General features: G+C 41.0%; 1 protein-coding gene across 1 annotated transcript in view; it reads left to right on the forward strand.

Moving 5' to 3' along the window:
- Positions 1-14,523: 14,523 nt before the first annotated feature.
- The window catches only part of LOC133378000 (uncharacterized), a 52,418-nt gene continuing 51,823 nt past the window's right edge, over positions 14,524-15,118 (forward strand). The window contains exon 1 of the mRNA XM_061612787.1: positions 14,524-14,590. Within this exon, the coding sequence (XP_061468771.1) occupies positions 14,524-14,590 (67 nt within the window). The remainder of the gene's footprint in view (positions 14,591-15,118) is intronic.

Below are 15,118 nucleotides of genomic sequence, written 5' to 3' on the forward strand. Positions count from 1 at the left end.
TAGATGACACTCATTCATGGATTTCTGCCACATAAACAATCCCACTGCCATTTCTTTTTCTCCCAAAATACACATAATTCACTGCTATGATAAAGATTTTGGTCCATGTGATACAGAATTAGATACCTAGATTAATTTGTTGCCCTGTGTCCGGGACAATTTAGACAACAATTTTGACAGTATGTCTAAGCAGGTACATAAATCCACTGATTTCAGTGCCAGTAAAAATAATGTTACTTATCCATTTATTTAAGTTTTATATCCTGCCTTTCAGAACAAGGTGCCCAAGGCAGCTAACAATAATAATGTACAATGAGAATATAAAAGCAAAGATTTTTTTAAAAAAACTACCATTAAAAACAAGCAAGAGCAGATAAAAACAACAATAAAGTATACATTCTTATCTAAATATGAGTGTTGATCAGCTGAAGAAGTGAAATATTGTTGGTCAAGGGCTGGGTCCTCCTTAATATTTTATCAAATACATTATGCCTACTTGGCTTGTAATGACGATAGATCATTCTATTTGCTGTCAGCAAAAAAAGTGGACATTTTTGCCAGCTTTCACTTTAAAAACATTAATCCTAATTTTCAGCCAAGAATTCTCTAACTGAAATCTGTCCATAGTATCTTTAGGTTTCTTTCCTAAAAATCTACAGTGAAGGGCAGATTGCATAGGAATCCTGTTCCTCAAACCGCATCATATCCTTTGTTGCTGGAGTTAAAAAATAGTGCTAAGTGCCATGGCTATGTTAGAAGTGGAAAAAAGATGGTAGTTCAAGAAAACCTCAACACTTCCTTAACCTTCAAGGAACCCTTTCCAAATCAGCTAAACTGCTGAGCAATCCTAGTACTTTGCAGAAGAATCTGGAGTATGTTCTTTGACCCTTCAGATTTTGTTGGACCTATCATCCCTGACTATTGGTCATACTGGCTGGGGCTGATGGGAGTTGGAGACCAACCACGTCTAGAGGACCACTGTTTCCCCACCTCTGTTCTAAGGCAATAGTCTGCAACTTAGCTTCAGACCTGGGACCTACCTTTAGCCCAAACATGCATTATGAGACCCACTTCTCTCTTTTTTTGCCATAAATGTGTATGGCAGTAGTGATGCTGGTGCGGGCCCTGACTAGGGATGGAAAGATCTGTCAGTTTCAGTTCTCTCCGTTTTTCAGTTTTTTAATCTTAAATTCAGTTCTCCAACCATGAGATTTTTTTTTAATTATGTAAAAAAAAATACTCATAAAAACTCACCAGTATTTTAGTGCAAATTTCTCCTATTGTTACTTAAGATTTAAAAGTCGCTTGTTACCCAAAACTCTCCAAGTGACTTACAACGATGTCAAAAGCAAATATACTATAAAAACAACACAATAAAACAACAACAAAAAACCCATGCAGCCACAGGAAGATTTGGCAGATTTATACAAATAATGGGCAACTAGTAAACATATTTTTGTATGCACTGTTGACTAAAGCACACTGTTTGCAAGCTGTGTCTCCTAATATAATGCATTTTGCATGTTATTTTTCCTAATGTATTCATTATTATTCATACTTTTTCCTAATATATGCATTTTTGTAAATATTGGTTGGAGAACTGCATCACAAAATGCAAAGAAGTGCAAATTTCAAAGAGTGGCTATCTTTCAGTTCTCATATTGTTTCAAAAAGTGCAAATTTGAATGATTTGGCTTTAAATGCAAACTGAATTGAATTTCTCCCCCATCCCTACTCCGGATACACTAATCAATGTTCTACTGTATTTGGGTACTGGTAGCCAGCCACTAACACATTCCTGCGACTGCATGTTGAAAGAGGGAATGACTGGCAATGAAGTGCAAGCTTTCTTTAGGGGGAGTTTGTCTCCTGGTATTGATCTTCACATTGTGGAACCTTTGACAAGTTTTTGAGGAACATAAGAGTTCTCTGGTACACAGTTTAAACACCAGTGCTTTAATATTAATATTTCCAGTGAAATGACTAGGGATGGAGGAAAATGTCATTCAGTCTGCATTTTAAAGCAAACTGACCTAAATCCCACCTCCTATACTAATGCATGGATTGGAATGTAATTATCCTTCACATTTCGCACTTCTCTGAATTTTGCAATATAGTTCTCAGCTCAAAAAAAATCCCAAAATGAACAAAACATATGTATTTTAGGTAAATAGTTTATAAATGCATTCAATGAGATAAAATGCATATTTAAAAACATATTTTGTGATAAAATACACATTTAAATACAAATGTTTGTTCAATCAGTCCATAACAGGTTCATGGGAGCAGAACAGACTTATGAATGAATATGCATAAAATTGACACAGACCTGAAATAGACACATCCATTTGAACCTATTCATATAATCCATGTTCATGGATAAGAACATTTTAACTGATAAACTTCACAGTCTCTACCCAATGCCTTTTAGATAGATAGATTTCTTTCTTTCTTTCTTTCTTTCTTTCTTTCTTTCTTTCTTTCTTTCTTTCTTTCTTTCTTTCTTTCTTTCTTTCTTTCTTTCTTTCTTTTCTGGGCAAATGCCCAGGAGGGGAAAGCAGCTTATAATTGAAAACAACAAAAGATAAAAAGAAAAAGAATACAAAAATTTTAAACTGAAAACTACAACAACTAAGCAACATTACACATAAAAACATTACACATAGAGCTGGAAAAAACATAATGAAACCAGACCACCATCCAGCTGATAAGCATGCCTAGAAGGTCAACTGAAAAAACAAACAGGTCCTTCCAAAAAGCCTGCAACGTAGGTATTTGATGCAGGTCCAGTGGCATGGAATTCCATAACAGTTGCATAATCATAGAGAAGGACCTCTTCCTCGTGAGCACCCACTTTACTGACTGAGGTCACTAAGCACTATCACATGCGATCAGCTTCCAAATTTGGAAGGAAATTTCACTGAATTTAATAGGACTTACTTTCCAGTAAGTTTGCTTAGGACTACATTCTACAGAAGTGTTTCACCCAAGAATAGACAGACAAGGAGAGAGGGTGTCATGCTAAATGTTTAAACCTTTGGTCAAGTTAACATGACAAAACTTAAACAGAGATAATGAAGGCCAATGATAGTGCAACCCGCCGCCAAAACTGAGAAAGTTGAATTTGAAGAATTTAATTGAGAACATCTTCCACAGACTGTTGCAGGTAGATGGTTCCTTTCTGTGAGTCTCTCACATTCTTGTCTCATTTATTTGTCCTGTGTTTGTTCTTTATTTTTCAAATGTTTTAATACTGTGGTTTGAACCTCTAAGAAACTACCTTGCAAATGCTTCATCTTCTGTTTATACATTGGGCATAAGAACATAAGAAGAGCCCTGAATCAAACCAAAGACCTACTGTATGTGGTCCACCATCCTGCTTTCCATAGTGGCCAACCAGTTGCTATAGTAGGTCCTCAAGCAGTACATAATGGTAATAGCCCCTTTCTCTTGTGATTCCCCAAATCACCTTCCTCCAGTGATAAATAAAACCATGCTCTTGACACTGAAAAGCATAGTATCTGAATCCAAACACCATTTACTAGGAGGAAGGTTTCATTTATCCAATGGGACATATTGCCACGTATTTAGGTTTAGGGTGCTAGGTAAGTGAAACAGAATGCCTGTAATAAATAACCAGATTGGTCTGTTTGCTGCTAGATCTGCAGATGTTGTGGTTTATAGTCTACTGTTGATACAATCACTTATTTAGTTCTGCTTTATGGAGCAGATGTTGGTATTAATGTGTGGTCAGTGCTTAACGGATCATACATATTAACAATAAAAATTTAGAATGTAATGAACTGTACATATTTTTTTGAGTTCTCTCAGTCTCTTACCAGAAAGCATCACAGTCTTCATTATAATGTTTGAGTCAATTAATTTTGATGTTGTATATTAATTCATAGGAATATGAATCTCAAAATCTGAACCTTCAGGCTATGGGATACTGCTAGAAATAATGACTTACTTGCTCATCAACCCTGCAGATAAGTTATAATATGCTGGACAGAACAACCATCCCTTTAGTAGTAAATTTGTAATGGTCCCACAAAGTTTAAAAAATTGCAATTAAAAGTGAATATATGAATACATGAAGCTGTCTTATACTGTCAGATCACTGATGCAAATAGTCCAGTATTGTTTCCTCTGACTGGCAGCCGCTCATCAGGATCTCAGGCAAGATGTCTTTTTCAGTCCTGCCATCTGAACTCCTTTAACTGGAACTGCCAGGGACTAAATAGAAATCTTACACACACAATGTATGAGTTTTATCACTGATGAGCGCCACTTTATAACTCAGTTAAATAGCATCGGGAATACTGAAAGGTACCTTATTTTAAGAAGGAACTTTAACAAACTGGTTTACCCAGTCCTGTTCTTGTAACTCTACACTCCTCATCTCATTCTTCAGCTCTGCCTTCAAGGGCCTACACAGCCTTCCGCCACCTGGTGCCCTTCAGATGTTTTTGCCTCCAATTACCATCATCTCCAGCCATGACTAATGGTCAGTGATGATGGTAGTTGCAGTTCAAAACATCTGGAAATTGAAGTTGGCTGGACTACAGTCATCCTTCCTGCTCATTCATTTTCTCATTCTACTGTATAACAATTATAACATGGATTATATCCAATGCTAGTCCTACGCAGAGTAAACCTATTGAAATTAATAGACATACCTAACTTAGGTCCATTAATTTTAATGGATCTACTCTGACTAGGCCTAGCATTAGATACAACCCCTTGTCTGAAGGTCAATTTACTTCTGCCACTGACTAAGTAACACTTAGTTATTTCTGATTATCTTAAATATTGCCCATGGCCTGGTTGGTTGGTTATTTATTTATTTATGCATGTTCCTTTCAGTTTAGATATTGACAGTTAGGCAAACAAGGTTGCTTTCCATTAACTACCTCCCCACTTGTATTGCTCCAAAGATTTAGTAGCTGACCTACAACTTTTACCTATATTTTACACTTATACCTTTGTCAGTATATAATTTCCTCAAGGCTATGGCCAGAGGCTTGTTCATTAAAAAGGCCATGGATCTTGTTTGTGGGAAGTTCTTTGTTCAGTATATGGCAAATGTCAACATCAATTGTAGTTAAAATTATTTTAAGTCCAAGATGAATTCACTAACAAAATGGTTGAAATACAAGGTTTTGGTTATTGTTTCATTGATGAGACATTAAAGTGATGTGATTTTTTAAAATAGTGTGCTCTCTTCTTGATTTCATCATGCTGACAGCTTTTCTTTCTAAATTCCAATTACTCTCCACTCCTTGCAGTTTCTTCATGGGTTTCAAAAGGCTCAGTTTGAGCCAGAATTCACTGGGGCTCAACTCCACCTGCAACATATTCTTGAATATCTTGACTCTGGAACAAGTGATTTAATATTTAATATTTAAAAGTTGTGTTACTGTGATCCTATGTAGAATGCACTTCCTTCTACACTGAACAGCCATGTAGCTAAAGGAACAGTGCTTCCATGATTTGCGTTATTGGACATATGAAGGTCATTCATCCATCTAGCTAGTATTGTCTACTCTGACCAACAACAGTTCTCCAAAGTTTCAGTCTTGCCCTACTACTTACAGCAATATTCAATGCTAGTCTTACTCAGAGAAGACCCACTGAAATCAATAAACATGACTAACTTAGGTCCATTGATTTCAATGGGTCTACTCTGAGTAGGACCTAATTGTATACAACCCTTAATATTCTTCTGATTAGAGATAGCAAAGATTGAACTTTGCAAAGCATGTGCTGAACCACTGTGCTATGGGCCCTATTAATCAAAGATCTAATGTTGAAATTCTTTAATTACAACAGAAATTGTTTCAGCTTATCAGCTACTAAGTGCAATAGATGATGTGGTATGTTGAGTTAGCCTAAAATGTTAAAACTAGTTGTAGATTATTTGTGAAACACAACTGCTATGTTTGCACATGTGTAATGATGACATTGATGTGCAATGACTGATCTTGGGTAGAAGGCCTGGGTTTTCTGGGTAGAAGGCCTGGGTTTTCTGGGTAGAAGGCCTGGGTTTTCTGGGTAGAAGGCCTGGGTTTTCTGCTCTCTGCAAATTCTATTAAAAAGCCATATCAATAAACAACAATGGTACTAACTTTTGGCCTTCTGGCATGTGGATTTTTCCATTTCCATTGTAATGTACATTTTCTCAACCCAATATTTGAGGAAATGGACTTTAAAATTTTTTTGTTGCTTTTATATTATAGATTCATATGATATGTAACTCATTTTTAAATGAAATCTATTTAGATTCAAGGAACTCAGTTCTCAGTTGGAACAACTGGTGGTGAGTTATGCAAGGTAAGTTTAAAAAGATGCTATTGCTGACCCTTCAGCATTCCATAAGGTGTCCACTGGATTGTATCCAACCACCTTCCTGTAATTACAAAGGGCAAATCAGTAGGTTATTTTCACATGAAAGTCCAGATTTTTAAACCACTCTGTAATAATATTAGATGAAGGTCAATACAGAAATGTTTTAAACAAACAAGTGTCTCTCAGCTCAGGATATATGCACTAGCACCAGTGGATCAAGAGTATACTGTATAATAATCTCCAACTAAGAGACTATACAATGGTAAAGTACCTCTCCAGCACTCTGCAGCAGTAAGGCATATCTGAAAGACTGCCTTCTTCCCTACAGGCCCTCTCAGGTGTTGAGATCAGCAGAGGGGGCCCTTTCAGTACTTCTGCCACCCTTGAAAGCTTGTGAGGGTGGACCAGGAAAGGGCATTCTCTGTGGCAGCCCCTGAGTTGTGGAACTCCCTCCCCACCAAGGTGCATCTGGCAACTTTGCTGAAGACGCACTTCTTTACTCTGGCCTTTGATGCGTGAAATGTATTTTTAGGACCCACCTTAATTGGGGGTTTTAGGTTGTTTTTAAATTGTTTTTAATGTATTTTAATCCAACCTGGAACCTTTGGGTGAAGGGCAAGTAAATAATAATGACAACAGTAACAATGACAACAATTACCATAAGTGAAAACCAGCAAGGAGCCAGAAGGATCTTATGTGTAAGATGGGCCTTTGAAGTTTGACCAAAGAAAAAAAGAAATAATCCTCTCTCTTTCTCCTGTTCCTAAAACTTTTCTTCATCAATTAATTCAGAAAATCTTAATGTTGATCAGAATCACTCTCTATGCTTTGAAGACTAAGGGCACTTTAGAACAGGTGTGGTTATGTACATTCTTAAAGCACAGTCTTTTCCAGACTCATTCAAGAGACAGGTAGATAAAATGGTTGGTGATGCTTTGGTTTGTGGAACATGCCCATCAGAACATAGTGAACCATATTGCAGCACCCTGGATAGCTCTCATGATAATTTATTATTCTATTATCTGGTGATTGCCATCACTATTCCAACTGAGTAAGAAGACTAATAGTTTTCAAGATGGAGGAATGAGTAGGAGGTCTGTTGATATCCCTGTTATCATCAAGCCTTAGTTCTTTGGAAAGCAAAAGATTGCTGATAAACATAACATACAAATTTGGAAGATAGATTATCCTTTTAGTGCAAATAATGATCTAGAGAAGCAAGAACAGCAAGGGTGGCTTGTTAAAAGTTTCCATGCACTTGAAAGAAGCAGTTCTTTAGACTTGGTACTTTCACAGGTGATGTGTAGAGAAGACAGCACACACTAAATGAGACTGAGGCAATGGTCAAATATATCCATTTTACTAAATTAAAATAGTTCCAGTAAGGAAAAGGTGAGCATATGCCATCTTTCAGAAACCTTGTAGAACCTGGAATAGGAAGAGTAGTGTTATATTAGATCACTAGTGCCTATGACAGATCTATTTTTAATTCAAGGAGAGAAACAGTATGATATTACACCCTGATTATCTAAACTGCAAAATATCTAGATTGTATAGTCTGATGTATCAGGAAGATGTAATTAACTCTATATTAACTGTATGGTTAGCCACCAAAACAATTCCATCTGCATTGCTATTTTCATGTTTTGTAAAATAAGACACATCAACCTATGCAGTGATACTGGCTGGACCACACCATAAGGAGCTGGAATGATAAGATGAATCTGTTAACCCTGATGACTCTATTAAAGCTCTTTGTTGGAAGAAGGAAAGCTTAGCTGGGAAATGTATGTGTATGTCTAATGTATGCACCAGCATAATCTCTTTGAAGATGGTCCCTCCTAGGCTGTTCCCCTGCATGAGTAAACCTCAGACAGTTTGCTATTTTGCAAGGGTCCTCCCACCATAACTGGTAATATTGCATCAGGGCCGTACATTCTTGCTTTAAACAAAGAAGCAGCAGCAAACTTGGCCATCTGAGGCAGGCTAGCAAAAGATTTCCTATAGATTTATGGATTCTAATGCTTTATGGGTATTTTGTATTGATTTAATTGTTGTATGCCACCTCAGGTGCCTTGTGGCAGAGAGGTGATTCATAATTGAGAGAGGCAGGCAGACAGGCTGACCAACTGAGGTACATGGGGATGTGCAATGTCATTGCATCTGATCTCAGCTGCCTAAAGACAAATGAGTCCAGTTGGGCGATTGTTAAAGCCAAACAAGTCTCCCTCATTTTAGCAACATTTCAGATGTAATGTCTTCATCTAGGTGTGTGAGATACCCAAAGTTGCTGCCTCAGTAACAGTCACTGGCAATGCTGATGTCTCTTCTTCCTTCATCAGTAATAGTGTATGGATCTTAGAAAATATGTTATCTATCACAAAAAGTTTTTAATAATTGGCACATCACTAAATAATGTGTGTGTGTGCACACATGCATGTTTATATGTGATTTGCACCATAAATAGCTTACTGTGTCTGTTCTTACATACGGCCTTTTTCATTCAGACAAAGACTGGAGTGGACTAGTTGGAAAGGAATATCCATTTGATCGTATGGTTCATAGTGTACCTTTCAAAACCTATGGTTTCCACTTGGATCTACAGAACTTTCTGTTTCCCTGGAATAAATAAGTGCATGTGTGTGTGCTTCCTTAGTACCATAAATAAATAAATAAAATATTCCACATTTTTCATTTTTGCCCAGATGCCTCATGTCACCCTCCCCCAAACACAAGATCTTTGAAAATAGCAACAACCCATAGAGCTCTTTGAAGATGCTTGGTTTTTTCTCCCCCCAAAAAAGAAGAAAAGGAAATGCCCATTCAGCTTTAAAGGTCCTGATTAATCCACTTGAGGATATACAGTGGTTTCCCTCTCCACCCACACCTATCTTTCAACCTCAGTGTTTATTTTTCCTGCCAGTGCTTGTAATCTGGGTCTTTGCAGACACATATTTGTAATGGAGATAGGGGGGTATATGTGTGTGGAGGAAATACCTCTCCCAAATAAACTCTGCATTTGTCAATGTGACAATCTTGCTTGGGTTGATTGCTGTTTGACAGATGGGCACTGGTTCTATGTGTGGTTGTCATTGTAGCATCAGATTTAGCTTTGTGAATAGAGACCTATAGCAGTATTATAATTTTTAATTGCAATTTCATTTCTTCTTTTGCCTCTCCCTCTCTTCCCCCTCCCCTCTAATCTGGATCATTGCTCTCTGTAGCTGATTCCGTGGGAGACCAAGCAGAGTGCGTGGGTGCAGAATATAGAAAGCCAGAGCCATAGAATCTGTTATTTGCGTCACTCTAGGAGACGGGGCTGTTTGCCTGACAAATATACAGAATTAATCCCCGTTTTATCAATATATGGCTTTTGCTACTGTAGCCAAATAAAAGTGTGAGGTGTGTGTATTGTATATGTGTCTCTGTGTGTACAGGAGGTGGGTGCTGAACATTATTTTTCCAGATTTTTCAGTGTGTGGGTGTGTGAGTACAAGGGAGGGGCTGTTAAAATGCTGCTACCGTTCCCCTCCTGTTTGCTTGACAAATATGCAAAATCTCGGGTTTTACATCCCTGCCCCCCATGACTGTTTCATTATAATACAAGAGGTGGGGGGTCATAGGAGATGTCCATGCACGGTGTATTTGTATAGTATGCTTTGGCTTGCTTTGCAGCTCGTTTCTAGGAGGTGTGTTTTAAAATATATTCAGTTTCCTACACAACACTTCAACAACACCTTTGTCTCCCCCTCCCTCCCTCCCTCCATGCATTGTGTGTGGGTGTGTACACACACACACACACACGCATAGTGCAAGTGTAGGAAAAGATGCACCCCCAAATTGTGGGGCTTGCTAATTAACTCTTTTTCCTCGATTTGAAGTGCTTTTCTGCAAGCACAAAGCTCCAAGCACAGACATCTTTTATGATGAACTGGAGCCTCTGAAGAGGAGAATCTAAACGTGACGTCAATAGCTGATAACTGACGCAGCCTTGCAAAGGAGTCTCAGGCTGGCTTCTTGTAGCCTGCAAGCCTTAATGGTTCTATTTTTTTCCCATCTTCCTTCGTAGTGAATTACTAGAACGCAATCGCGCGCACACACATTCACGTTCTTAAAGGTGTGTGTGTGTGAGAGAGAGAGTGTATTTATAGATTCTTTATTCTCAAGACAAAGGCTTTTTTAAAAAGGGGGTGGAGAAAGAAGAGTGTTAAAAACAACCTTTCTTTGTGCTGAGTGTAATTCACTCTGTGCAAGATTCTCTTTTTTCTCAGGAAAACAAGCAAGCTTGCTTGAATGCCACACTTGTGCATGCTGGTAAAGTAGTGCATGGCTGTTGTGTTTGCTTTTGTTGTTATTTTTTACGTTTACTTTATTAAAGACACAGCAAGAAGACAGACACAGCAATGCTTGCAAGGCAACAGGCAGAGAGTCACACTCAATATATCTGTGAACTGGGGGGGAGGTTGAGCAACAGGACAATATGGAAAGCGATCAATATCAGCCCTTTAAATACTCTGTAACGTTGCACCTAAAACAACTCTGAATGGTGAAGGAGAAAGATGCTGAGGGGTTTTTTGAGGGAGGGGAGGTGGGCAGGTGGGAGACTTAATGCACATTTAATAGTTTGGACGTAACGTTCCAGCGAAATGCCTTTGTGTGGGTTTTTTTTCTCCCCAGCACTTGCTAAAAATAGCATCAGGGTTTTGATCGCGTTCCAGAAATAGACAGAGAGTTGCACTTGTATATAAACGCCAGCGCGGGTGGAAGAAAACCTGGACATCACCGCAGTATATTTTTCCCAACTACTGTCTGGAAATTAATTGTTGGATTTTCCCCTCTCTCTGTCTGTATGTTGTCCCCCCCCCCACCGCTTCCACCGCCACCACTTTCCCTTCACTCCCTACCCCCAACTCTCTTCCCCTCCCATTCCTACCAAAGGAGTTCCCGTTTGGGTAAGTAGTAATATTTCTTGTGCATGCGGCAGAGAGAGTGACGGTGAATCTTGTCTTTATTTTATGCATGCTTGGGTTTATTTGTCTCTCTTGCTATTTTTATATTAAAGGGGGAGGAGGGAGGAAGAGGGAGGGAAGAGTGGAACATACTCGTCTGCTTAACGAATTTGGTGCATGCACGGAACCCAGACATAGGGAATTCTTGTGGAAAGGGGAATCACCCTGTCGGTAAATCTCTGAATCAATAGCAAGCTGCAACACTCTCTCTCCCTCTCTGTCGGCGCTGTTGAGTCTCTCTTTCTCTCTCGAGCTCTCACTCTTTTTTTTATTTTCGGAAGGGTGGCTAGACGCAATGTAATGACAAGGCTCCTGTGTAGTTTGAGAGAGAGAGAGAGATTGTGCAGATTGAATAAAGGGATCATGGAATATGCTGACACTATCAATTTGCTCTTCAACGCGCTCTGCCAAAGAAGCCACCCAAACGGCGATTGCTGGGAGCTGTCCATGGATATGGGTGCTGAAATATTAGCCCATTCTGCTTAACTTGTGGCTCTTTCCCTCCGCAGCAGCTCGACCTTGTTGCCTTGCTATCTCCTAGATCACCTTTACTACACCTATGCGAGAGAGGCGAGTAGGCGGGGGGGGTACGGTGAGATGTGGGGCAGAATTTGCTAGTTAAGCGCCGGGAGCTTCTCCTCTAATTCAGGTTTTTCCATCCCGTGCGTAAAAGCGCCGCTCTGGTTAGACTTGCCTGCCCCTTTCCCGCCTGTGCGTTTGAAAGAGCCCGCACCTGATGATGGTGCTTCTCAAAAGAACAGTCTATAGGTTGTTTTATTTGGACTCACCCCTTCTCCTCCCACCTCGTTTCTCCCCTCCGAAATGCCCACACCACCTGCCTATCTCGTGTGTGTGTGTGTTTGTGTGTGTGTGTGTGTGTTATTAGTACCTTTCCTTCGCTTCCTTAGAGATATCCTCAACAGATGAGCTGGAGGAATGACTAAAAGTGGGATGTTGAGGATTTGTTGTGGTATGTACTGAGCAGATGCTCCATTACCTTGACGATACAAATATCAATCATTCCCCGGTACCTTCTTGAAGCCGGGGATGTTCTTGTTAGCCAGTGATCATGCCAGTTCAAAGGCATTCTAGCTAGCAAAAGCCATGTCATCAGATTGCTCTGAAACAGACAGATCACAGCACTCACATTCATGAATCCATTTGTGTTAACAACAGAAAAAGGAGGTTGTATTCCCAAGGAAAAGATACTTTTAGTTGCAGCCTCAAATATGCAAGAAGTGGGGAGAAAAGACTTAAAGCAGGTAACACTGAAGGAAGGGGATTTCAAGAAAGCAGCACACCTAACAGAATGTGTGTGTGTATGTATGCATGTGTATATATATAGAGAGAGAGAGTGCACCTATCACATGCAAAGCCCAGCAACACCTACTATTCTTTTAGACAACTAGACAGATGCAGCCATGACCATCAGGAGAGAATTGTAGGATATAGATAAATCGGTTTGGTTCCAGCAGCCTTGGCTCATATTGCATGCAATAGCTCGGAAGTTTCTTGCTACTGAGACAACGCAAGCTACAGAATCAATTGCTGAGCACACCACCACCCACAGATGTCCTTATGATGCACAGAGAAGCTATCCCTTACTTAGGCTTTCGTGTCTGTATTTACAAATGGGTCGTTTGAGAACAAGCAAACCGCTTCCAAACACTTGGCATACCATTCCATGTGGGCATATATGAATTATATGCACGCACGCACAATCAAAGTAATTACAAATGAACAAAAAGCTTTCAGTTCTGTCCGATTCCCCACCCTCCCGTCCCCTTCCCTCAGATCTCCCCACCCTAACCTCACTTTTGCCAGATCATCCTCGCACATCTCCTGGCACAATGCATAAGATTACCCTTAACTGGTTCCTATTAAATAATTCAATGGTGGCGGTGTAATTTTGGTTGCAAACTGCACGGATTTCCAAGTCGTGACTGTAAAAGTGAGTAATGTGTGCTGGCTGCGTCATGGCTCCAGTCACAGATGGTTCCAAACTGAGGAGGAATCGTGACTTCGACTTGAGACGTCCCCTCTACATGAAAAGACCATCCAATCAAAACGGCGTCAAGGGGGCAGCTGGACTCCTCCGAGCTTGCTTGCTTTTTTGCTTCCCCATCAGCATGTGTGTGTCTCAGATACCTATATATAGATATATAGGCACACACACACACACACACACACACTTGTCTGCAACAAGTTGCAGAAGAAGAGAGCCGGCGAGGAAAGGGTTAATCTTGGGGAAATCTTCTGCACTTAGCAAGATCGTGACCCTCCCACACACTACAGTAGTTTATACATACCTGGAGGAAGGGATGCTTTGCCACGCGTTTCCTAAAACACACACAAAAAAACCCCAAAAAGCAAAAAAAAAAACCCACACACACTGGGGGCGGTGATGCCTGTACCTCCAAGCTAGGATCCTATCCCGCTCACAACAGCGGCTGCTTGAGCGCCTGGCAAGAAAGGTAAGTCAGGGGGGAAAGGGGAGGGGGATTACAACTTTGTTGTCCTTCCTCCGCTCGTCGCTCCCCATCTCTGTGAGGCGCTAGTCGAAAAGGTCTCTCTAAAGCAAAGCAAGTTGGGAGCGAATCCGCAGCAGCAACAGCAGTACTTGAAGGGAAAGAGGAAGCAGGTAGGGCTCAGTAGGAGCTTGCATCTCGACGAGGCTGCGCTGCTGCTGCTGGAGGGCTGTTTCTTCCCTCAGGGTGGATTTGCTGGGGGGGAAAGGCAGCGGAAAAGGTAGGAACGTTTGGGTCTTCTGGTAGGGACTCCTCTTGAGGCGTGACTGTAATTGCGGGGTGGGAGCAACCAGGAAGGGAACTTCCAAGTTCTTGAACGGTCGCGCTGTCTCTTGGTCGAGGATGTCTTCTTCTCGAACTTTGCCTAGGAACTCCGTCGAAAAGTGGCGACTCTCTTTCGCTATTGAGTCGCTGCAGAGAGGCATCTTCGTCCGGCTCCCAGTCCCCAGCAGGCATGTGGACTTAAGTTCAGTGTCATGCTCTCGCAACTTTTCGCCGGGGAGGCGTTTCTTCGCATCTCCCCGCCGCCCCAGTCCCCAGTCTGCAGGTGTTGAGCAGAGGCTCAGAAGTGACCGCGGGGCAAATTCAACTGGAGTTTCACCACCTCCAACAGCCCAGTCCCAACGCTGCTGGGTCTCATGTCGGTTATCTGGCCAATGGGTCAGCAACGGCCATTGGTTGACCTCCACCAGTGGGCTTTCCTTGGTGAGTTAAGGGATTAGGCGAGCCTCGACGGGTCTCAACTTTTGACTTGTGGCTTGGGTGCACTTGGGGGAGGGGGGCTGCCCACATGGCGCGAGCTAGTCCTTTGGGTACGTGTTGTCTTGTGTTGCCTAGCTGCTCGGTGTTAATATTTATGCCTGTTTGTAAGTACCTTCATCTTGAACCCTTCTACCCTAATCCCCAATGTTCAACCCTGGGGCAGGAAGAAGTCTGACAGGGATAGCAACACTATGGAACGTGGTCTTGTCGAGGGTTTGTTGAATAATTAGAAATGGGAATGTTTCTTTCTTTTGCTCTTCCCCCCTCCCCTTTTGGAGGGGAAGAGGGAGAGGCAGAGGGAGAAGGAGAGATGTGAAGCTCCTCCTGATTGGTGAGTGACGATTTTAGCCCGCACCAATGAACGGCCGGCCTCGTCTCTATTTATTTAGTGCTCAGGGGGAGAGTTTTCTCTTTACGCAGCGTCTGTGCACAGCTCTAGACCCTCTGCTCGGGAGCGGAGCGACGGAGGGG

The sequence above is a fragment of the Rhineura floridana genome, chromosome 2 (genome assembly GCF_030035675.1).
Source record: "Rhineura floridana isolate rRhiFlo1 chromosome 2, rRhiFlo1.hap2, whole genome shotgun sequence".
Taxonomy (NCBI): Eukaryota; Metazoa; Chordata; class Lepidosauria; order Squamata; family Rhineuridae; genus Rhineura; species Rhineura floridana.